The 22,823-nt window shown below is 53.1% G+C and overlaps 8 protein-coding genes across 8 annotated transcripts; 2 read left to right on the top strand and 6 right to left on the bottom strand.

The window, feature by feature from the left end:
* Nucleotides 1–885: 885 nt before the first annotated feature.
* AB675_9866 (Transcriptional repressor rco-1) lies at nt 886–2,774 on the bottom strand (the record flags this gene model as incomplete). Its single annotated transcript, XM_018150438.1, has 2 exons — nt 886–1,125; nt 1,179–2,774. 2 exons carry the CDS (start codon nt 2,772–2,774, stop codon nt 886–888), a joined length of 1,836 nt encoding a protein of 611 aa, XP_018002434.1.
* A 2,107-nt stretch (nt 2,775–4,881) lies between these two features.
* AB675_9865 (Splicing factor 3B subunit 4) lies at nt 4,882–5,934 on the top strand (the record flags this gene model as incomplete). The annotated part of the gene is made up of 1 exon (XM_018150437.1): nt 4,882–5,934. The coding sequence occupies one exon, from the start codon at nt 4,882–4,884 to the stop codon at nt 5,932–5,934; it is 1,053 nt and encodes a 350-aa protein (XP_018002386.1).
* Nucleotides 5,935–7,379: 1,445 nt separating this feature from the next.
* AB675_9864 (Nuclear cap-binding protein subunit 1) lies at nt 7,380–10,035 on the bottom strand (the record flags this gene model as incomplete). Its single annotated transcript, XM_018150436.1, has 3 exons — nt 7,380–9,645; nt 9,693–9,900; nt 9,954–10,035. 3 exons carry the CDS (start codon nt 10,033–10,035, stop codon nt 7,380–7,382), a joined length of 2,556 nt encoding a protein of 851 aa, XP_018002315.1.
* Nucleotides 10,036–10,911: 876 nt separating this feature from the next.
* Nucleotides 10,912–12,359, bottom strand: AB675_9863 (Protein kinase gsk3; the record flags this gene model as incomplete). Its single annotated transcript, XM_018150435.1, has 6 exons — nt 10,912–11,045; nt 11,097–11,495; nt 11,548–11,902; nt 11,950–12,033; nt 12,082–12,254; nt 12,311–12,359. 6 exons carry the CDS (start codon nt 12,357–12,359, stop codon nt 10,912–10,914), a joined length of 1,194 nt encoding a protein of 397 aa, XP_018002359.1.
* A 3,844-nt stretch (nt 12,360–16,203) lies between these two features.
* On the bottom strand, nt 16,204–17,353 carry AB675_9862 (Mitochondrial import receptor subunit tom40; the record flags this gene model as incomplete). The annotated part of the gene is made up of 2 exons (XM_018150434.1): nt 16,204–16,950; nt 17,003–17,353. 2 exons carry the CDS (start codon nt 17,351–17,353, stop codon nt 16,204–16,206), a joined length of 1,098 nt encoding a protein of 365 aa, XP_018002215.1.
* Nucleotides 17,354–17,922: 569 nt separating this feature from the next.
* Nucleotides 17,923–19,540, top strand: AB675_9861 (putative 6-phosphofructo-2-kinase/fructose-2,6-bisphosphatase; the record flags this gene model as incomplete). Its single annotated transcript, XM_018150433.1, has 2 exons — nt 17,923–19,113; nt 19,160–19,540. 2 exons carry the CDS (start codon nt 17,923–17,925, stop codon nt 19,538–19,540), a joined length of 1,572 nt encoding a protein of 523 aa, XP_018002595.1.
* A 247-nt stretch (nt 19,541–19,787) lies between these two features.
* Nucleotides 19,788–20,299, bottom strand: AB675_9860 (Ubiquitin-related modifier 1; the record flags this gene model as incomplete). The annotated part of the gene is made up of 2 exons (XM_018150432.1): nt 19,788–19,905; nt 19,977–20,299. The coding sequence occupies 2 exons, from the start codon at nt 20,297–20,299 to the stop codon at nt 19,788–19,790; spliced, it is 441 nt and encodes a 146-aa protein (XP_018002540.1).
* A 453-nt stretch (nt 20,300–20,752) lies between these two features.
* AB675_9859 (Glycine--tRNA ligase 1, mitochondrial) lies at nt 20,753–22,723 on the bottom strand (the record flags this gene model as incomplete). The annotated part of the gene is made up of 1 exon (XM_018150430.1): nt 20,753–22,723. The coding sequence occupies one exon, from the start codon at nt 22,721–22,723 to the stop codon at nt 20,753–20,755; it is 1,971 nt and encodes a 656-aa protein (XP_018002556.1).
* Between the last annotated feature and the right edge of the window lie 100 nt (nt 22,724–22,823).

Below are 22,823 nucleotides of genomic sequence, written 5' to 3'. Positions count from 1 at the left end.
TCGAAGTGGTCACATCACCACTGCAATTCGTGTCCTCGTGATGTGCAGTCAGCCGTTCACGATTGCATTATTTCCTCACTCGAACAAAAGGGCGACCTCTTGTCAGCCACAAAAGTGCGTGACCCGAAGATAGACTCATCCCAGACCCAGGCGTGGTATCGCTCACGATGACCCATGCTTAATCTATTGAATCAAGCAAGTGCAAGGTGGCAAGACCAGCCAACCCGGCTCGTTCAGGTGACCCTCCTGCCGGACGTAGAACGAGGAAATAATGACATCAAGATGACTGCATCGCTCACCTCCAGTTTAGACGTTGCCTTCTGAGACGTCTTCATGAAACTAATCGTCGGATGATTTGTACAGGTGAGTATTGGAGGGATGTCGAAATGAACTTGAATATCAGCACATTTCAGTCAGTGGGGTTGGATAGGCTATTCCCGGCCTCGGTTCGGCCAGAGGACGCCCTGTACGCGACTGATTCTACGGAGTTGAATGCTAATGAATTGTGCTAACGTCTGCTACTAGCTTCATGCAGTCCTGCACCGAAACTCTACAAGAAAGGGCGCTCGAACGTCCTTTTCCAATCTGCCCTCGGTAGATGTATAGTTTTTCCTTTCGTTCATGCATATCCTCCAACAGCGCAGCCGGGACAGCAGCAGCGGGAACGAACAGAAGCCCGTGTTCTGCGGTCAGGCACAAAGAGCATAGACATGCGCAATGACTCCGGCTTTCCTCAGAAACAAGACTCAGTCCATGTGTCTGCTATTGCCTCCGCCTATTGCCGACAAGCACGATTGATCCGCGTTTGCGTGCCACAGGTCGGCAGTGATTGCTCGAGCGCACGTGAGCGACTGGGCAATGCTCATACAGTCCGCAGTCTTTCTCCTAGAGTTGACCTGGCTGGTATCGTCCGTAGCTCCAAATGCGAGCCTTCATGTCGCCGGAGCCGGTCGCGAAGAGGTGGCCCGTCGGACATGGCGCAACAGAGATGACGCTGTTCTTGTGTCCTTGCAACATCATATGGGCGTTTCCAGTCTGAGGATCCCAGAACTGCACGCCACGGTCTTTCGAACCAGACATGACCCAGTCACCGTTGGGTGTCAGACAGACGCTCAACACGTAATCCTAGAGCAGGAGTCAGCTGTGTAGTGGTGAGTCGAGCTATCGGGAAAACTTACCTTGTGTCCTTCGAATGTTCGGATGCACTTGCCTGTGCCCCCATTATGGCCGAGATTGCGGTTGCTAGTCCCAAGCTCCCACATTTTAATGGTCTTATCGAGACTACCTGAGACCAGTTCGCGACCAGTCGGAGAGAATGCCACACTGTAGACACTGTCCTTATGGCCCTGTGGGCCTTCCAGACGCTCTGCAAGATAGCCACTACTGCAGTCCCACACTCTCACACTCTTGTCGAGCGAGCCAGCTGCCACGTAGCGCCCGTCGGGAGACATGGCAACGGTGGTGACCCCATCTTCTATGCTGAGGACCATAACTTGTGAGTTCGTGTCAATATCCCACAATCGGACGGTCTTATCGCCAGACCCAGAGGCTATTAACCGGCCGTTCTTGGCGAAGTCTAGCGAGTAGATGTCTTGCTCATGCCCATCGAAAGTGTTGCGGATACGTTGCGAGGCAATCTCCCAGACACGGATGCGCTTATCTTCGGCGCCAGTGGCTAGGAGTTTGCCGTCTGGTGAGAAGCAGACGGAGCGAATATACAGGTCGCCTTCTTTCTCTGCCTGAGTGTCCTGCAGTTCGCAAATCTTTCGGCCGTCGTGAGCATCGAAGATCTGCGCAGATCTGTTACATCCCGTAGCAACATATTTGCCATCCTGCGAGAATCTCACACAGCAAACAACACTTTCGTGCTTGAGATCGTGCAACAGTTGAACATCGAGTTGTCTTTGGACATTAGGATTGAAGACTGCATGCCAGTCGGCGGCCTGGATCTTCAGATGTCCCGGCAGCTCATTCAAGTCGATGTCGGAGAGGTTGTTGCCGATCTGCGAGAAGTGGGTGGGCCCTAGCGGCTGATGTGGTCGAGACAACGCCATATCATGACCACCTGGGGGCGTCGGTCGCGGCATCTGCGGCGACGCTCTTGGATCATTTTGATATGGCAATTGGGGCTGGCCAGGGTGCTGTTGAGGTGTCGCAGGTCCCGGTCCCCTGTTGGGGATGTTGCGATTCTTGTTCAGCGGGGAATTGGACGGAGGCTGCTGAGAATAGCCATTCAACGCAGGGGGTTGATACGCTGGAAATGAATTGGGTGGCTGCGGAGGTCCTTGACCTTGTCCAGGAGGCGGGCCCAATGGGTGCTGCTGTTGTGGAGGTGGCTGCTCCGGAGGAGGCGCCAGGCCTGGTCCGCCTTGACCTTGGTTGGCCATTATTCCACTGAAGAGACCGCCTTGTCCATGACCGAGGGACGGAGGTGGCTGGTTGGGGCCGCCATGCTGGAGAGGACCGCCAACATGAGACTGAACAGGCGGCGCACCACCACGGAGATCTAGTTCGTGCCGCAGAGCACGGATTTCTTGCTCGTAATCCTGCTTCATCTTGAGTTGGTTCTGCTCAAGCTGATAGACCTTGTTGCGAATGAGCTCCATCTCTTGGATCTGTTGAGCTTGGTGGCTCTCATATTGCTCAGAGTTCCTGTTCTGGTTTTCGAACTCGGCGCGCAGCGAATCGAAGAGTTCATTGAGGCGGTGATTGGGCTGACCCGGCGGCGCAGGCCCTAAGTTGGGATTACCGCGATGCTGGGTAGCGTTGAACATAGTGTTATGCTAGTACGACCCTGGACGATACATGTAGAAATGCAATATGCAATAATCAGGCTGATGGTGAAGGTGCAGCCTGTAGCGGAGATGGAGCAGAGAAGGAAAAGGATGCAAAGTGGGTGGCCAGCTCAATCTACCTACGGAGCGGCCGTTACCTCTAGCGTCTAGGGTTTCTCAGGTGTGAGTCGTGCCTGCTTTCTTCGGGATGAGGCTGTAGCTGGGTGGGCCTGGGTACGAGTGGTGGGCCTGGGCAGAAGCCAATTGAGCCCGGGCGAGCGATTGGTGCTGATCTGCTAGCCGATGGGGGCCGGGAAGAGATCACGCACACCCCCAGGCTAATCGGCACTCAAGTCTTTTTAATGTGGATGATGGGGGAGGGAAAGGTGTGGTGACACCGCATATGATGAGCATGCGCATGCGGGCGGGAGCCAAATCTTTGGTCGCCTAGTGGCTCGCAGTCTCTGCTTTTCCTTAATAATAAGCAGCGACTGCTGACCTTTCATGTCCAGCTGGCATTACGATGTGGGTGGCGCCAGACAGCGAAGGAGTGTTGCCGGCAAACTTTGGTTCACCAGGACCGGGCGCAGGCACGGGAGCGTGCTGGTGGCCCCTGTAGACGTTTTGCAACTGGGTCGTTTCAGGCTGCTTTTAGGCTTGATCTAACTAGCCCTGCTAGCATCATGCAGCCTGGCAGTGGATTCTGGAACCCCGAACCGATCCAGAAGACGCTTGTGGAGACGTCCTATGTATACCAACTCGTAGGCTTGCACGATGCACGGCAGGGCTTGCAGAAGTGTACAATCTTCCAGAAAGAATGCTTATTCGTTCTTGTAGACGTCGCACAGAGCGTCTACCAGCCTCCTTATCATCCTCAGGACAGGGTGGGCACGATTCTGGCAGCCGCTTAATCAGTAGTGTCTCTGTGTTATGGTCTGCTTTCCCAGCATAGATGAAGTATGCCAGGTTGAATGAAATATCCCAGATTAACCGTCACCAACAAGCTTTTGCGTTTGATTGATTGTCTGCTTATGATGTATATGGTAGATGTTGCTCTGTTTGTGCTGTTGCAAAACCTTCCAAGTTCAATTTTGAAGGCCACCACTATAGAAGGCGACCAGTGCACGGCACGTGAGATCACAGGGCCCCCCGTCAATATGTTGTCTGGTTGACTTAGCCTCTTGCTACTGCTTCAACGACACTGGCATGAAGGCTCCTGTAGATATAGACTCAGACATGGCCTCGTTGCTGAAACGACCCAGTTGTAGCCAGCGTGATTCGATAACGCTTGGCAGCATGATGGTTGACGCATCGAGAAAGCACCACGATAGCCTCGATCTGAATCGTCCCAACTCCTGCTCGCGAGGACGGGAGCGCTTGCTCGGAACTTGAGAGTTTCTGTGTTAGGAGTGAAAATGTGTTCCATTCATCGTTCTGTCTGATGTTGCCCTACATAGCCTGCCTCGGAAGGAGACCATCAACTCGTATGATACAGATGTACATGCTGTCCAACGCCGCTCCATGCTTTTTTACAACCACCGTCATGCTCGACATTTATTGCGCAAAGGGCGAGATAAGACTAACGATGTCAATCAGCAAGTGCCCACGCGTCGAACAAAGTAACGTACTTTATTAAACTTGGCTTCGGTTCGCTTCTAGTGAATCCTGTGGCATATCAGCGCTGTTATTATGTCCATAGACCGCGCGCATCGTTACCAAGATAGAGGATGAGTGGCAGATAGCCATAATGGACGACTTCGCGGGTGATGTCGAGGATCTTAGAGATGCGCTCCTGAGACTAATCAGCGGAATTCCTTGTTGGGGCGAGCTTCAGCGCACTTTTGATTCTTCCGAGAATTGAAGCATGGTGGGCGGTCGAGTGATGGAAGTGCAGATCAACTGATGAGTATATAGGGTTAGTCGGATGTGTTGTGCGAGAGACACTGTGAATTGTGAAGCTTTCTTCATTCACTTCAATGATCATGAACGACTTCGAAATTTGGAGAACTCGATATCAGCCTTGGCACTCCGCTGCGGAGTTGACATCTCGAACTTTTGTAACACGTTTCCATCTCTCTTCCGAATAGTCGACAGACGACAAGACGAGATGTCCGGTGCACGCCACTGGGAGCAGGACAAGGACTCAACCATCTATATCGGCAATCTCGACGAGCGAGTGACCGACGCTCTTGTCTGGGAACTTTTCCTCCAATCAGGCCGCATCGCCAACGTCCATCTGCCTAAAGACCGAGTCACGCAATCCCACCAAGGCTATGGCTTCGTCGAATTCACCTCCGAGGAGGATGCCGATTATGCAGCGAGAATTATGAACCAAGTCCGCCTATTCGGCAAGCCGATTCGTGTCAACAAGGCGTCAGCAGACAAGTCGAAGACTGTAGAGGTCGGCGCCGAACTGTTCGTTGGAAACCTTGATCCCATGGTCAACGAACAAGTGCTATATGATACATTTGGGCGCTTTGGCACACTCATCGCTCCGCCAAAGATCGCGCGTGACGAGTCGAATCTGTCCAAGGGCTACGGCTTCGTCTCCTACGGGAACTTCGAGGCCTCCGACGATGCGATTGCAAACATGCATGGGCAGTATCTCATGAACAAGGAGATCTCAGTACAGTACGCGTACAAGAAAGACGGCAAGGGCGAACGTCACGGCGACCAAGCAGAGCGCATGCTCGCAGCACAAGCCAAAGCGCACGGCGTTCAACCCACACCTGCCACGATCCCTATGGCCGGCCCACCACAAGCAATGTTTGGAGGTCCTGTCCAGCCCCCAGCCGGCTTCAACATGCCAGTCGGCATGACAAATGGCTACCATGGTGTCCCACCACCCCAACAAGCGCCGCCGCCTCGAGCACCTCCCACGCCCAGCACGCCTCTCTCTGCTCCTCCGTCAGGTCTACCTGCTCGACCACCGCCCAGCCAGGCAGGCTATGGAGGCCCTCAAGGCTTCGTGCCAGGCTTTGGAGTCCCTCAGCCGCCGCCCGGCTTTGCTCCACCACAAGGTGCACCTCCGCCAAATATGGCTGTTCCCTTTGCACCGCCTCCTGGATTCGGTCCGCCGACTGGCGCAATGCCACCTGGGCGGCCTGGACAGGTACCCCCACCACCTCCTGGATTTCAAGGCTTCGGGTTGCGGAAATGATCCAGCAGTACGACGAGACACAGGAAGTTCTACACAAAATGCTCACACAACATGACTCGGAACCATTGGACTATGTTCCCAAAATGGATGTTCCTGCGTGCACACGGTCACTTGAGTAAAAGCGTTCGCAATCTCGACAGAAACGGAGTGACGAGCGGCTACAAGCCATCGAACTAGGCGCGCTATCTACGGGCGTCTAATCATCGAGCTCGAAATTCTTGCGGCGCTGACAAGGAACGCAAGTCAAATACAACCAGCGGACTCTAGGGACCGTGCAGTATGCAGCTTGCAGCAATGGATGCACCAACGATGAAAGGCCAGACCCAGGAAGCGTCAGATCAGACAGTTCAGCTGGACATGATGGACACGAATGAGGGCGGTCCCGCCATACTCGATACTGGTCAGGATCTGTGCAGGAGTCCGAGCAATAGTGCTGAATAGGGTGATCAGAAGGCCAGAAGGATTATTCGATCGAGCATTGTATTATAGAAAAAAGCCGAACGATTTAACGCTCACGATCAGGCGTCAGCGGCAGCAGTACTGAAGATCAGGCGCGGCCAGTCGTCGGAAGGGCAACAACGGGTATTTCAAGATAGATGAAAGCACCCACGCTTTGGTGCAGACGCTGATCGGGCAGAGCAGGAATTGCCAGGGGCAGTCTGAAGAGGCCGTCGCTTCGAAACCGCAAACTTTGTCGGACTCTGTCCTTCGCTTCACGGCATGCAGCACTCCTGTGTATTTCGCAGTTCCGACGCTCAGTGCCTTGGACATAAGAGCTTCAAAGCGAGACCGGATGACGTGGCTGCAGCGAGAAAGCTCGCTGTGAATTACCTCGCACTACCTCAAGGCCACAGCTACTTAGAGCATGCATATGCTGTGTGAAGATCAGACCGCTTGACCGACGTGCAATGAGCCTTTGGCATGTTCCATATCTGTCTGGCTCGAACCGAACTATGAACAATATACGACGCGAAATTTAGATGTCTCTGTCCTGCCAATCAATGCTGGCTGCCACATTGCCTTTGCGCACGGCACATGACCATGAATGCCCGGGCCCTATCTGATTGTACTGATACATATTCCGTCCCTGGTAAGAACCTCAGTCAAGAAGTTCAATGCGCGCTTCCCGCCAACCAAGAAGTTAGCAAGTTGTTCGGCCAAGAAATAAGCGTTCTCTCCAGCTCTAACGGAGACATGACGAACTCCCACAGCAGCCTCCCTGGCAAGAAAACCAATGATGAAATGTTCCGGCGACTTGGTAATGAAGTGAGGCTCATCTCAAACTTGCTGGCTCAATCTGCCAGACGATTCTGGTCCTCAGAGTCCGCCCTGACCTGATATCTTAGAATTCAACGGACAAGTATACAAAACGCTCAATTTATGCCCGAACAGCCTGGTTAGCCGTGCACCTGCCCATATTCAGCACGTGATGTCTCGAGCCCGCCCTACTCAATGTCAGGATCAACTACATCCAGATCCACGTCGCCTCCATTGGAACCATTCAAGTTTCCGTTCCCGTTCCCGTTAGTCGCAACTGCCTTATCATCCTCCATCTTCACATCCTCCGACTTCGCCTCAACCGCCGGTGGTGGCGGCGGAAGGGGCTTCGCCAGCTCCTCCACCACCCACAGCGCCAGCACCTTCTCCCGTCGATCCATCGCCCACTGCCACTTCGCAATCCATACCTTGACCAACGCCTCGTCTTCTTCGGTGAGCCCGCCTTGGCCGCCTTGAAGAATGCCCTGCAGCCCATTCTTGATCTGTGCAAGCAAGCCGTGGAAGCTATCCCTCATCTCAGCATCAAGAACAGCCTTCACTCGCTCGCGCTCCTCGTCCTCCAGCCCAGGTGTGCGCGTCGCACGTACAAGTTCCCTGACCTTGTTCTCCACTTTGAGGAGTACACCGGTCACTGCTTCCCAGACGAAGACCTTTGATAGATTTCGACCACCATCGCCTCCAGCGGGGTTGAATGCCCAGCTTACCACACCTAGCGGCGTGACAATCTGGTAGTTCACGAGCTTAAGGACAATTGTAATCGCAACGCCCAGCTGGAATTGCCAGTACTCAACGAAGCTGGCTATCAGCTGGCTCTGCATTGCTAGATCGCCGCCGATCAGCTCATCAATTACAGGCTTATAGCGCTCGACCATGGAAAGAACATGAGAGAGCGACTTGGACCCGACCCAGGCAATGCTCGTGATGAGGACATCGAGGACAACGGTTTTGGCTTGCACGGCGTCATAGCCGGCCGCTTCAGCATCGCCTTCCACCTTCTCAAGGAGCGGCTTCACCTCTTCGATGGGGGCGCGCTTGCGCAAAGATTGCACAATCTCCTTAAACGTGGCACTGAACGGGGTGTCCTCTTTCTCATACTTTGGCATGGGTGCATCGATCTCTTTCTCTTTGGCGATGAGAGCTTCGTACTCGGGCGGTAATGTACCGCGTATGCGTGCAGCGAAGCTGAGTCGGATCTCTTTGTCGATCGAATCAACGATGAAAGCCTTCTTGGGTGTCAAGTCGCTCAATTGGAGGTCCTCTGTCCACTCCGTCCATTTCCAGGTGAAGCCGAAATTGCTCAGATGATGTGCAAACCACTCCAAGAGTCGATTATTGAGCGTCATGTCCATTCTATCGACATTGCGATAGAGATAGCGGATAGCACGCCCAAGACTGGGCGCGACCGCCGAAGGCTGAAGTCTGCATGCTTCGGTTAGGATGCTGTGATAGTACACAAGCTTGTGCTCTGGGGCTGGCAGCTGGAAGAGGTTAGCGAAACAAGCATCCACGACGACGTCTTCTGGCTTCCACTGTATCTGGCCATCTGCTAAAGAGTCGGCGACTTTGTCAAAGGCAGTGCCACGATGGACGAATGTCCGAGGTGCGAAGAAGAGGTCGACATCGATCAGGACCCGAGCCGCGATGTAACGGTTGACGTGGAGAATGTTGATTGTGTCGTTGATGGCATCTCTCAGTAAGATTGAGGAACTATCGGACGCTGGTGGTACTGTCGCGACCTCCTGATCAGAATACACAGAGAAGTAGACTTCAGGGAATATCGGCACAGGCCCGACTGGCATGGCCTCGGGGAGGGCGATGGAAGGGAACGGCTGCTTTTGGGCATCAGAAAGAGGATAGTCTTCGTCGGCAGGAGCCCTCTCGGTCGGCCTCCATGGTCGCGGTAGGCAGGGTAGCGGCCAACCATTCTTAGCTTCTTCTTGCATGTGCCTCTGCAGCAGCGCAAGCGCACTCTCCGAACTGCTCGGCGCACCAGGCTGTAGAGATGGGAATGGATCAACCAGTGCGTCGAGGATGTGAGGTGTCGAAGCAATGATGTCCGTCTTTTCGAGCAGACTGCTAGCCTGAGCTTCAATGCCATTTGCTGATGATGCCATCGTGTAGGGAATCGTAACGAGGATGATCTTGACCAGCTCAAGACCAAGAGAGTCATCGGAGGACTTGGTCTGGAGATCTGCAGCACGGAGAAAGAGTTCGTCGAGGAGTGGAAAGATGCCCTCGCCCTCAAACATGCCCTGTAGACAGCCAAGGAAACGCAAATAGAGCTTTGCAGGCCTCCAGTTGCCTTCGTCGATGTGCTTTTGTAGGACGTCCCCAATCTTCTTGACGACTTCGGCGCCAAACTCGGGCTTGCGCGCATTGGCGAGAAGGATGACTGAGGCGATCCATGGGATCTTCAATGGCTGTTCGAGAGGTCTGAGGCACGTCAGTCATGTTTCGGGACCAGGCATCAGCTGACTTACACTACAGTGCAGATATCCACGACACGAGTAGTGAGGTCGGAGTCGAAGTAGTTATCGGTAATGGTCTTCGCAAGCCATCTCACATCTTCCTCCGGGGAGAATTTGGTGCCCTCGCAGAGATCCTGCATCTTCTTGCCCACGCGGCTGGCCAGAGGCTCTTCATAGCGACGACGCTGATTTCGGCTGTCGTCGAAGCCGCGGTCATCATCTTCAGATGGTCAGTCGTCGGCTCGTCTGGGAGCTAAGAACGCAAGGACCTACCTCGAAATCTTCGCTTGCGGTTGTTGAACTGGCCGCCTCCTCTCCCTCCACCCCGAGGAGGTCGTCTGTCGTAGTCGGCCATGCCTGCTTCCTCTCCCCGACTAGTCCCTTTTCCGATCCGTCCAATGCTAGCGAGTCGCGCAAGTGATGTTCACGAAAGATCGAGATCGCCGCGGGAAGGATCGAGGATTTTGGGCCAAGGTAGAATGCAGCACTACAACTGCGATGGAGAACACGCTCAGATCTGAAAGTCGCAAGAACGCGCTCCGCAATCTACCAGGCTTGGCATAGTTGACTCCACATTGGGTTGCAGTGAATTGAGGAGCGTGTCTTCACTTTCTATCGCAGATGTAGGTCAAGTGAAGGGAACGACGGACGGGACGATGGTATCATAATTTATGGAATGCTGAAAGCGCTCGCCGGCCACTTGCCAGGCATGACTGTAACACAGCGAGCCGCGGTCGAGCCTGCCGATATTTCGATATACCCATACCATGCTGTAGCGAGTGCAAGCAAGCGTTGACTTGCATAGGAAAGAGCTCATCTGGAGCCACGTGTCGCTCACAAAACCTCCTCAAAGGGTCGCGCCTTTGCAGAAAAAGACAGACTCTTTTCGATTCCACCCACACTGTCGCCAAAGGGCATCCAAGACCCCGGCGCAGACACTGCAGCTCGCCATCATTCAATTTTTGAGTCTCAGCTCGTTTGTAAGCTGGTTCCTCGTCTCATGAGACATTCCCATTTTGCCATGCAACATGCGATAAGTGAGCATATTTTGGAGCGCCTTCGAACGAACAGCTCTTTTGCTGACCGAGGTCACAAGGTCGAAGCCACTTCGCTTAGTGCGTGGTTGGCGCCATTCTGGGAACATGAGTGCTGAAACGCAAGGCTGCGTTTTGCAGTCTGTCCTCCCAACATCAAAAACATTTCGTCGTTATTTTCCGAGGCTGAGCTAGATTCAGTCAAGCCGAGCCATCATCTCATCTTTAGTCATAGGCGTGAAGTTGTCCGGATCAAGTCCTTGGGCCACCAATCGACTCCGGGCATGCGCAGGAATTAATTTGCTGTTCAGCTGTGGTGCAATTGACAGTTCTGCCAATCAATCAGTACGCAAGGTCGGGCTGTCGGACATAGTAGACTTACCGTGTCGCGAGAAGTCAAACAATGCTGGCAGTTCCCGCGCAGATCCTCCGACCTGGCGCGAGTCCGGCAGTCTCGTGCTGGGATCTCTCAGCTCGTCGAAGAAAGGCTGGCACATTGCGTCGATTGCCGACAATCTCTCTGTTGGCGTGTATTCGAGGAGCGCCGAGATGAGCTCGATGGCGTCAGTCGAGGCCTTCCTGAACACTTTGTTGAAGGGGTGCGGCTTGATCTGAGGGAATTTGTGCTCCATGTAATTCGGGTTCATGGTGCGGATCTGATCTCGCGTCGGCGTGCCAAGGACCTTGATTATCTCTACCAGTTGATCGATTCCTGACTCGCCCGGGAAAAGAGGTTGGCCTAACATGAGCTCAGCCATGACACAACCGGTCGACCACACATCTGTTAAGAGATTAGCGCGATGCCAGCCAGAAAGAGTCTAAGCACAACGTACCAATTTTGGTGGTGTAGTTCGTGGCTCCGAAGATCAGCTCGGGGGCGCGATAGTAGCGTGAACAGATGTACGACACATTTGGCTCGTTCTCGACCAGGATCTTTGCGCTTCCGAAATCACAGAGCTTCAGCACGCCGGTTGCCGGGTCCAGAAGGAGATTTTGAGGCTTGATGTCCCGATGACAGATGCCTTGTGAGTGGATATAGGCGAGTGAGCGGAAAAGCTGGTAGATGTAGAGCTTGACTTCGAGAATCGGCATGGTGGTCTTCATCTTGTTGAAGTATCGCGAGGCGCGGTAGACTGTTTCGGGAACGTATTCGAGCACCAGATTCAGGTATACTTCGTCTTTTTGGGCCTACGGGCTCTGTCAGTAGTACGCAGAAATTCAGCGTTCACACTTACTCGTTCGCCATTCGAATAGTAGAAGGCCTTCAACTCGACGATGTTAGGATGGCGGACTATGCGCATGATCTGCAACTCTCGATTCTGCGACCTGTCAGCATAGGATGCATGGCTTGTGTACAGCTAACGAACCTTGAAGCGCTTGTCCTGCAGGACACGTTTGATCGCAGCATCTTCACCGCTGGGCGAGAGTTTCGTCTGGAACACCACGCCAAATGATCCATTTCCGACAATCTTGCATTGCGTGTACTGGATCTCTTTCGTTTCGCCTGTCAGTCCATCTTGGACTTTCTCACGCACAACTTCTGCAGACTTTGTCAGCCAGATTCCATGAATATGCCATAGACATGCGGTGACATACCACCCATGCGCAAGCCGGAAAACACACCTCCAGGTCTATTCGATGACATTATTTGTCTCTTTGGCTCTTCTTAGGCTCCACTTTGGCGAGTTGATGCGCACGTGTAGTTGGGTCCAGCTTAACGAGCAGCAGAGGTTATGGGTGTAAGTCGAGGATGGCGGATTTGTGGCGGTGTCGACTTGACCGTAGTGCGTACAAAAGAGGTTTGCGGCGTGCTATTCTCTTAGGACGGGGCGAGGGGCTTGTAAGGAATGTTCTCGCTGGATGCAGAGGTGACGAGGTTGAGCAAGTGCTGAGGAGTCTTTGCGGATGAAGCGCTAATTTCCCCACTTTGCGAAGGGACAAAGGCGGGCACTTGGGACGGAGGTGAAGACTGCGCTCTCGAGAACGTGAATAGCTGTCGAGCAAACAGGCAGTTGACGGTCGTAAATTGGACAGCGTCAGGTTGCGGTGATGGGCGGGACTAATGATGTGGCCGGAAGGGTGAAGGCAATGTTGAGAAAGCGTTTCGAGAAGTGAGGTATGAGGATGAGGTTGGCGGGTGATGAGAGCAACTTGAGCAGCAGCAGCAGAACACCTGCAGGTCGTGCTTGCCCAGAGACTGGCGAATGACAGTGGTTTATGGGAACAAATGACGGCCTGGAGGGGCCAGCGTTGGCGTTCTTTACAGGGGGTGCTAGGCTTAGGCTTCACCTGTCGCTACTCTTGAGATTATTCTTCGTAATTCGCTTCACAGACAGACGCACTAGTCAATCGTCTGATGGATGCCGTCGTCGCTATCGGATCGTCGGAGTGGTGGTGATGTACGTGCAAGCACGATATTGCCTATTGTGATCTATTTGGCAGGCTTGAAACCCGTTCATGGACTTTTAGATGGCCAAATACGTGGTCTCATGCACATTGTTCAGTGTAGCTGGAGGCGCTGATGACTGTGGCCTCGACCACCAAAAGACGATGAGCAGTAAGGTTTTCGCCCGCAACAGCCTCCTACAAATATCAGATGGTCAAGTGACACTCCTCAGCAATCCACCTTGCTCGCCTCCACTGCGAAATGACGATACTATCATTCGCTCTTCCATAAATGGTACCGTTCTGCAGTAGTTGGACCCATCAGCGGCTATAATTATGAAGGCTCCATATCTTTACAGTAGCAGGATCAATTTACACAAGACACATGGAATGACCGGTGCAACATGCTGCTGTTCCTAACGGATGAGTGCTAGATAGGTAGGCAGGCAGGTGTCTGCAGCCTTCGTCAGGCACAAGAGCCCATGCTCCTGGTTCAGGCTAGCATTTGCATAGCATATGGCTTAGCTAGGGCGGGCTCGTGCTCACGTTATTGTGGTTCTGGAAGGCCATATTGTAGGTATTGGCAGCGAGACAACGCAAGCACGGCTCAAGCATCATCGCAGTTCCAGGTTGCTATTTCATTTGGAAGACAAGGAAATGCTTCGTTTCAGGCGGATCGTAAAGCATGGCAGCTAAGGAACTAGATCGAGTCAATGGCCTGCCGCAGAGATACAGTAAGATCATTTTCATTAGCCCTGTCATAACGAACAGGTATCGTGTTCCTGATGGGCTGCTGCCATCGTGTCGTGCATGCGTGATGATGGTAAGCCATTATCAAGCCCATGTCGCCCCTCCTGCATCAGATCGACCAGCGTGGAACTTGACCTCGACATAATTCGCATTTGCCTGCTGTATGAACTGCGAATGACACTGCTATGAATTTGGCAGTGCTCTGCGTGAAGGAGCGCTTCTGATGAGGTTGACCACATGCTCTGTGGTGTGATGTTGTACAACATCGAATCTCATCTCTTCCGGGCATCAGGCAATGAATCGACGTCACGCTGTGCATGAACTAGACCCATGCCTCGCATGCGCTCATCCGCCGCCCGTTCTCCAGCACTTGCGCTGTCTCGGTAAGGCGCAGTCTCGTCAGGACCTCTCGAATCAACCTTATTGAACGTCTTAATCTTGCTTGCGGAACTCAGCTTAGGCCTTCATTTCCGACAGGTTTCTGATGAACATGCTTCGTGCTCAGTTCTCCCATGATCTACGAGTGCCATACAGTGCAGAGCTTTGCCTGACCAATGCTCTATCATCGTCCGTCGAGTGGTGATTTATTGTAGCGCCAGAAATTCATACCAGCGACACTTTATGGACAGTCAAACAGTGTCACATGCCAATTCTTGAAACATAGGCACTGCAGGGCTGTAAGTCAGCTGGTCTACAACAGATTTTATACGTTACCAAAGTGGAAGTCGGGACGCAATAATTCAACGTTCATCTGTCTGTGGAGGCGAGTTCCACAATCGTAGCCTGCACACACATGTAATGCTCTTTTCTTCCATATGAAATCTCGGACTTCGTTGCAATGAGGTTCATACTGAAATGGACGCGCGATTGACTGGCGTCATGCAGCTTATGCGCCAGATGCCAAGACGGAGAGGCACAATAGTAGGCTCGCACGTGAGCGATGACCATGGGAGCTGCATAGTACGAATGGCACTCCAATGATCCGGATTCGGTTGGCAACAATAGTGCCATACTCGGGGCGGGCTGCAAATGGCAGTCATGAACGGCCGGCACGAGGTCCACGCTAACAACAAGGCAACGAGAAACAGCATTTGTCACACAACGTCCGCGTTTCGAGCAAGTCCAACCTCGTTCTTGCGCACACCATGTAAGTGCGGACCACATCCTCTGCAGCTGCCCGTCTGGCTGCTGCCAGAGCACAACAAGGCCCAGTCGGTAAGGATGTATCTGCTAGTCAGCCTGCAGTCAAGTTGCAGATGTCAGTGATCTAGTTGGGCTTCGTCTGGCTGGGTTTGTATCTCCGGCCTGTCACGTATTAGTCGAAGATCTCTGACAGATCCGAAGATTTTTGTTGAGTCACTGGCGTGCATCATCTTATCGGCTCGAGGCTGAGGCAGAAGTGTCTGTCACCTGTCGCCATCGAAGGTGCCGTTTCGTTGAGCTGAGCATTCAGAACCAGTCCGATGGCTGGCAATATCACCTTTCCGCGCCCAGACTGGACGTGCGGCTCTCGAACGATCGCCCGGTTGTGCCAGCTGGACATTGGTAAAGAATGAATGCTGATAGACCGCCTTATGCAGCAGTCAGCTAGTGGACGGATCTTGCAAGGCAGCCCTCAGAACAAAGCTCCAAGCCCAATTCAAGCGCAAGCGAGTGATGTTGTGTTCAGTTCGCGCTCGGTTTTGCCAGAACCCAGATAGGCTTGACGGCACGAGAATTGACGAACAAGGACAGCAGAATTGTTGAAAGGGCTGAGTTCTCCAGGTCACGATCATGAAGTCTTCCGCAAAGGCAACGGGCGGGCTGATACCGCTGCTTCGATCTCAATTCGCACGTTTTCACGTCACGGTTCTGGAAGCGGTATTGGTACATGTGGCATTGATCTCGCAGTGATAGGTCCTCCCTTATCTGATTAGAGGCGCGCAAATCCTTGCTTCAGGCCGTGTAAGTACAGCAATTGCACGCACAGAAATGCTCGTCCTTTTCCGCAAACCTTCCTCATTTCTATTATGCAAATGACCATAGCTCTGGCAAGCCGCCCGCCTGCTGTCGCGTGTGCTTCGTGGTCCGAGTATGGTGGATCACAGCACTTTCAAGCATCCTGCACCGTATCGTCATCGCAAACATGACGCAAAGTTTTGTGAGTTCTGCATATCGGCGTCCGGCCGTCCTTAGAAAGATCTCGTGTCACAGACAGACCTTTACATGCAGTGTTGTGTCCAAAGGGAGAAGTATGTGCAAGCTGGAGAGGAGGTGATAAGACAAGTCGGATATGAAGTCCAGCGCGTGCTGATCTGCATGAGCGCTGAGTTGTCGAAGTTGTGATACAGTGGCATAGCTTGATGGCAAGTTGATTAGTATGGTGGCTGTGCAGGTTCGATGCGCTGCGAAATTTCTTCGAGCTCTTCCGGTGCACCGTCTATCGAAACTGCAAGGCCCAGCTTGTGTGTGTTCTTGACCTGATCAATCTCAGCGGCGAAGGTCAGGGTGACGGGTGGTGCAACACGACGCTCCAAGACAACGCCGAGTTTCCCGGCACTGTCGACTTGCGCTCTGTAGACCGATGCTTGGAAGTTGTACTTAAGACCAAGTGTGGTGCTGCCTTCTCTTGAAGGGCCGCCGAACATGGCAGAGCCCATGCCAGGCATGAACTGCAGATTACAGTCGACTCCGGCTTCCACTTTGTCTGTGAGTTTACGCCAGTATGAAGCATTGACTTGTCCAGCCGCCAGGATCTGACCACTTGCGATCCAGTCGTCTGTCTTGTATCTTGCACAGTAGGAGGCTGCGGTCTCGGGCTTCGTCCCCAGTGTTGCTCGTTGGAAGACCCCTTCGATACCGAGGGCGAGCTTGGGCGTTATTGATTGTAGGTATTGACCGATGAAGATACCGGTCAGACCGCCTTCCATAATGCCTGGCGTGATAGCCTTAACGGACAGAGAGAAATCTTCGCCAGTGTACTCATTATCGAATTGGACCATTGTCTGACTTTGCCGGGGATCAATTTGCGCTTGCGTCTTCGTGACGAAGCGATCGGTCCATCGTAGGTTACCCCAGGCCGTCACTGAACCGTCACCAGAGTATGCGCCCTGCATGAAGACCTATTGTTCGCGTTAGCTGTTGAGCCCATCAATATGGCGCCATTGATCTTACCCGGTTGGTGCCATAGATGCACATCAGCTGCCACGGCGGCAAGGCTTGCGATCCCATGGCGAAGCCATGCTGTAACCGGAAAAGAGGGTTGAGACTGAAGAGTTTCTGTACGTCGCATCGCAGGCCGGAGAACATGTGGTTTGTGAGTAAAACATCTCTCTGCACTTCTCGGCTTATTCCTTCTACGGTCCCAGGGTTTGTCAAGCCCATAGCTTTTCGTTTCGCTGCTAGCGAGGCGTATGTCTCATTGATGGTGGCAGTGATTGCATTGTCTGTAAGGAAGGATAGGGACGAGCCCTTTTCCTCCACGACGCCCAGCTCGAGCGGCGCTGGCGCTGTTACTGCTGCCATGCTGAGGGACGGAAAGACAAACGGAACCACAGTCCAGTCAGACAAGCGCTAGCTGCAACGAAAATGACTGAAGGGATGGAGGGTACAGAGATAATTATTGCAAGCAGTGATGCGCTTCAATAAACGGCATAGAAAGCTCACAAGACTGCGATCTCCCAAAACTTTCTGGCTGGTGATAGCGGATTTAGTACGCGAGCAGTGGAGCCCATCTCGGGGCATGCCGGGGGTGGTCATTGGAGCAATGATTACTACTACTTAAGTTGACTCTCGAAAGATACCAACACTTGATAGATACCTACCTTCGATAGAATATACTGGAATTGATTGACGTCGGGAGGCTTTCTGCTGGACTTTCACCACTTCATTTGTATACCAGCTTAACGCTTAGGTCTTTCATGATCATATCAGCGGGCTCCCAGTACCCGTCAAACCGAGATAGGGCATCACATAGCATTTGACTGGTCAGATACACCGCTCTTCAGGGACAGATCAACGTTGCCATTCGAGATCAGAGAGCCAGAAGATTTGTCAGGACCTTGAACTTTTGGACGTCCGAGGGGAACGGCGCCATGGACACGCTTCTCACGGCGGATATTGCTGGAGACACTCCCCGGTTTCGGCGCAAGTCAAGCACATTCGTCGACGCTATCCACGACTTTCCTGAGAAGGATGAATTGGCGCCAGCACAGCTCTACAGCACTGAGTCCGGACGACTCTTCCATTCTGGTCGGATAGTGATAGCCATGGTAGGACTTCCAGCCCGTGGTAAAACGCACATCTCGGTTGCTCTTGCACGATACCTACGCTGGCTCGGCGTCAAGACAAGGATCTTCCACCTCGGAGACTATCGGAGAGCCATCATCGGTCATGGCGGCGACGTACCGGATGACTACTTCTTTGTCAACGCCTCAGCGTCAGCAGTGCTACTCCGCCAGAAGATCCTTAAGAAGTGTCGGGAAGATATCTACCACTTTCTCAACCATGAGAACGGCCAAGTAGCCATATACGACGCGGTCAACCCTCTCATTGCTGGACGAAGGTCTCTGTACCGAGAATTCGCTAAGTACGACATCAAAACCCTGTTCATCGAATCCCACTGCAACGACCAGCGCATCATCGAGGAGAATGTTCGCAGCGTCAAGATCTCATCACCAGACTACCGCGGCTGGACAGAGGCAGACGCGGTCAAACACTACCTTTCACGTATGAGCGCTAAGATTCCAAACTTCGAGACCATGGAGGAGAAGGACCTGGATTGGATCAAGATGGTCAATGCTGGCGAAAGTCTCATCGTGAACAACCGTGGTTTCTCCTATTTGTCGCATCGAATCATTTTCTACCTTCTCAATCTACACATCAAGGCACGACATACGTACTTTGCCCGAGCAGGAACCACGGTCGACGAAGAGTCGTACAAGGCCGATGCAAGCCTGTCGCAGCAAGGCAAGGAATATGCGAAGAAGATGACCGACACGCTTCTACGTCATCGAGAGGAAGAAAGGCAAGCCATGATTGACAAAGGTGGCCCAGACACGCCTCTGAAGCCGCTGACAGTTTGGACCTCGACCCGCAGACGAACGATCGAGACAGGCCTCTTCTTCGCAGCAAAAGACTTCAACGTGAGACAGCGATCGCAAATGAGCCAGCTGAATCCAGGAGTGTGTGAGAAGAAATCGGAGAGGAGAATTCGTGAAGAATATCCAGATGAGGTCAAGAAGCACGAGCTTGATCCTTATCATCATCGCTACCCTCGAGCCGAGGTAAGCAACCACCAGCCAACGGATCTTCCTACTAACGAGAAGCCAGTCCTACCACGACGTCGCCGTCCGCCTCGAGCCCATCATCCTCGAGCTCGAGCGCGAGACTAACGATCTCCTCATCATTGCCCACGAATCTGTCCTGCGTGTGCTTTACGGCTACCTCATGGCCTGCAACGCCGCCGACATTCCTTTGCTGAGTTTCCCACGAGATGAGATCATCGAGATCATCCCAGCCTCATACAACAACGAGGCCAAGCGCATCAAAATCCCCGATCTACCGCCCGACATCATTCCTGCGTCGCCTGAAGGGCCGAAAGCGCCAGCTCCGCCGTCTGGATTTGCGACACCTGTGCCGGGTCTGGGAAGTGGGTTTGGTAGCCCGGAGAAGGCGAGTCTTGATACCACTACTTTTCTTGGGTCCTGCTAATTGCCTTCACAGTCGCCAGGCAGTCCTAACATCGCTCCACGAGATGGACATAGGACTCCTGAAGATTCCGACAACTTGCATTTGAGGATCCATGATGTCGTTTGAGCGCTGTCGTCTGTCGCTTATCTGAGCCTTTGCCAGGACATACAATCTGTCGGTCATGCAATTGGCCGCAGCCGGCCCTTGTCATCAATGACCGACTTTATCGTTCGTAGTAGATAGGTTTCGAATGCCTAATACATGGTTGTCATCCACCATGCAATGTAGAGACAAATAGGATATTGTCGCCATCCTTGAGCTCGTATTTGTCCTCACCCTCCAGCTCCCAGTCTGCGTCGTTGATGAGAACCAGGATGCCTGGCCGTCTATACAGCGTGCGACAATGATCAGCTCAGCCTTCCTCGATCGGAGCAAATGGGGTGTGGAGGCGACTTACACGGTGCCATCAACGACGAACAATTCCTTTCTTGGATCCCGCAGGAGGTTCTCGAGGAGCCACTTGATCAAATACCCAACTGTCGTCGGTTTCACCGAAGGCGATGTCTGCGTAGTCGCACTTGATGACGGCATGGTAGCAGGTAGAGTGATCCGATGCCGTGAGACATTGTTGAAGAGTATCTCGAGTCCGCCCGTAAACTCAACCGTAAGCTTGAGATGGGACTGGGCATTATGGTCGGTGGCGGCCGATGGCGCTGAAGTAGCGATAGAGGCGTTCAAGGGAGGTGCACTTGAGCCAGCATTCACTGCGGTGGTAGCCATGGTCAGACGGTTCGCGAGAATCTTTGATGGCTCCGGTGGAAGCTGTGGTAAGTATAGTAATTGCCTGAGAGTCAGAGTGACTAGTTGTATAAAAATGTCAAGGGCATCGACTGTGGGGAAGATGAAGTCCTTACCGCAAGCCGGATGACTGGACGTCAGCCGGTCGTCGCCTTGAGCAGATATTTGCCAGCAGTAAGAGTTTGGACTCATGATGAATGCGAATGCACTCTGTCAAACGCCTCATATTGTTTCTCTATCTCGGAACTATCTAGGGTACAACATTTTGGGACTGTCCAGCATTTCGCGCCACCGGGCTCTGACAGTATTGCCAGGCAAGATCCGTCGCTCTCTCGACAACGGCTTTGCCAAAATTGGGGTATCTCGCTAGAATACAAAAACTTCATCATGCATGACTCTGGTGTGAGACCGAACCAGGCCGACCATTCGAAGCTTCTAGTCGGTCTCCTGGCCCTCGAACGCCGGCAACTCGCTCGCGATATCTGCCCAGGTCTTGTCACCTTCGCACAGCGCTTTGACCGCAGCGACAATGTCGTCTTGGGACGCGCGGACCTGCTTCGTTGAATCACGGTCGCGCAGAGTGACCGTGCTGTCCTTAACTGTTTGGAAGTCGATGGTGATGCCAAGCGGCGTACCAAGCTCGTCATTACGCGAGTAACGTTTGCCAATGCTGGCAGAGGAATCGTCTGTCTTGTTGGCTACACCAGCTTTTCGTAGCTTCTGGGACAGACCTGTCAAGAACTTTCTGAGATCGGGATGATTGGACAGTGGGACCAAGAGAACCTTGGTGGGAGCTACCAAAGGTGGGAATGAGAGGACGCCACGAGCCTCGTCGCCTTCTCGAGTCCAGAAGACGTGCTCCATCAAGCTGTACAGAATGCGACCAATACCGAAAGATGGCTCAATGACGTTGGGCGTGAACTCGCGGGTGTGCTCGGTACGTTTCCTCTTTTCGATGACGATGAGGTCCTTCTCGAGCTCCGTCTTGCCACTGCCAACGCCAGGCGTATCGATGGATATCTTGCCATCTTTCTCGAGATCTAACGAAAGCTTCTCGCGAAGCTCTTGCGAAAGCTGGTCCACAGCGTTTTCGACGGCTTTGGCATCTTTGCGGAATTTCGGACCGAGCTTCTTTCGATTCAGCTCAGCTTCCCACTCTTCGATGACAAGAGGTTCAGCTCTTGCTTGGCGAACGACGAGAGGTGCGCCAGTCGCCTTCTTGTGAACTGAAAGATCGAAGGCGCTTCTATCGGCGCAGCCAACGCACTCAATCCACCCGTAGCTGGTCAGAAGTTCTGCATCCCAACAATCCGTGGCGTAGTGAGCCATTTCATTGGCCATGTGCTGTCTGAAGCGAAGCTTTGACTTATCGACGCCAATCTTCATGAGGAATTCCTGAATACGAACAAGAAAGTAGCCCAATGTCTCGTTGTCAACAAGCTTTGTCGAGACGGCCTCGCCGATCGATTTCTCTTCTACTTTGGTGCTGCCGGATAATTGTGTCTCGCGGTTGAGAAGGGTCAACTTGGTCTCCTTGACCTCTTCAAAACGAGGATGCTTCTTACCAGATTCGGGGTCCACGAAATGCTCGATCTCCGCCATCAGGAACTCACGCACACGCAACAGGCCAGATCTGGGAGCGATCTCGTTTCGAAAGGATTTGCCAATCGAAGCAGAGGCGAAAGGCATCGCCTGCTGATTAAATTCGAGCAGCTTGGCGAAGTTGAGGAATTGGCCCTGGGCGGTCTCTGGGCGGAGGTAGCCATTAGGCTTGTCAGCCGCTGGGCCAATTTGCGTTTGGAACATGAGGTTGAAGGCTTTTGGAGGCTCGAGCACCGCGCCGCTGGTAGGGCCTTTGATGTCGTGTTTGACGATCAGCTCGCCGAGCTCAGGACCGCCGTAGTTGTCGATCTTGGCAAGGGTCTCTTCGTACTCCTTGACAGTCGCATCGTCGAGCTTCTGGGCTGCAACAGCTTTGACCTTCTTCTTCTTTGCGTCTTTGGCTTCCTCGACCACGATCTTCTGACCACGAGCCTCCTTGTCGGCGGTGAGTCGTGCCTCGAGCACCTGCTCGACCAGATGGTCTGCTCGGAAGATCTCCCCTGTCTTAGGGTCCTTGCACATCCAGTCCGCAAACTTGTCAACGTGACCGCTGGTCTTGAGCACCGCTTCAGGAGTCAACATGGTACAGTCTACCTCCAACATGTCCTCCTCGAGCACAAAGTGCTTCCGCCACTGATCCACGATGTTGGCTTGAAGAGAGCAACCTGGTGGGCCATAGTCGTAGAGACCTTTCTCGCCGCCGTAGATCTCAAAGGAAGGAGTGTAGAACAGCCGTCGGCGAAGCAGTCCGTCGAGGACACCGCGGTCTAGTGGTTGACCAGTCTTGGTCGTGCTCGAGGACATTTTTGGTTCCCTCACTTGGAGTGTGGCTCGCCGAACGGTTGACGAGGTTTGGAAAGCTCTAGGTGTGCTGGTGGGATTGAGGAATCGCAACGAGCGTGAG

This window comes from Cyphellophora attinorum, assembly GCF_001299255.1.
Source record: "Cyphellophora attinorum strain CBS 131958 chromosome Unknown Contig7, whole genome shotgun sequence".
Classification (NCBI taxonomy): domain Eukaryota; kingdom Fungi; phylum Ascomycota; class Eurotiomycetes; order Chaetothyriales; family Cyphellophoraceae; genus Cyphellophora; species Cyphellophora attinorum.
This window is presented reverse-complemented; position numbering and strand designations above follow the sequence as displayed.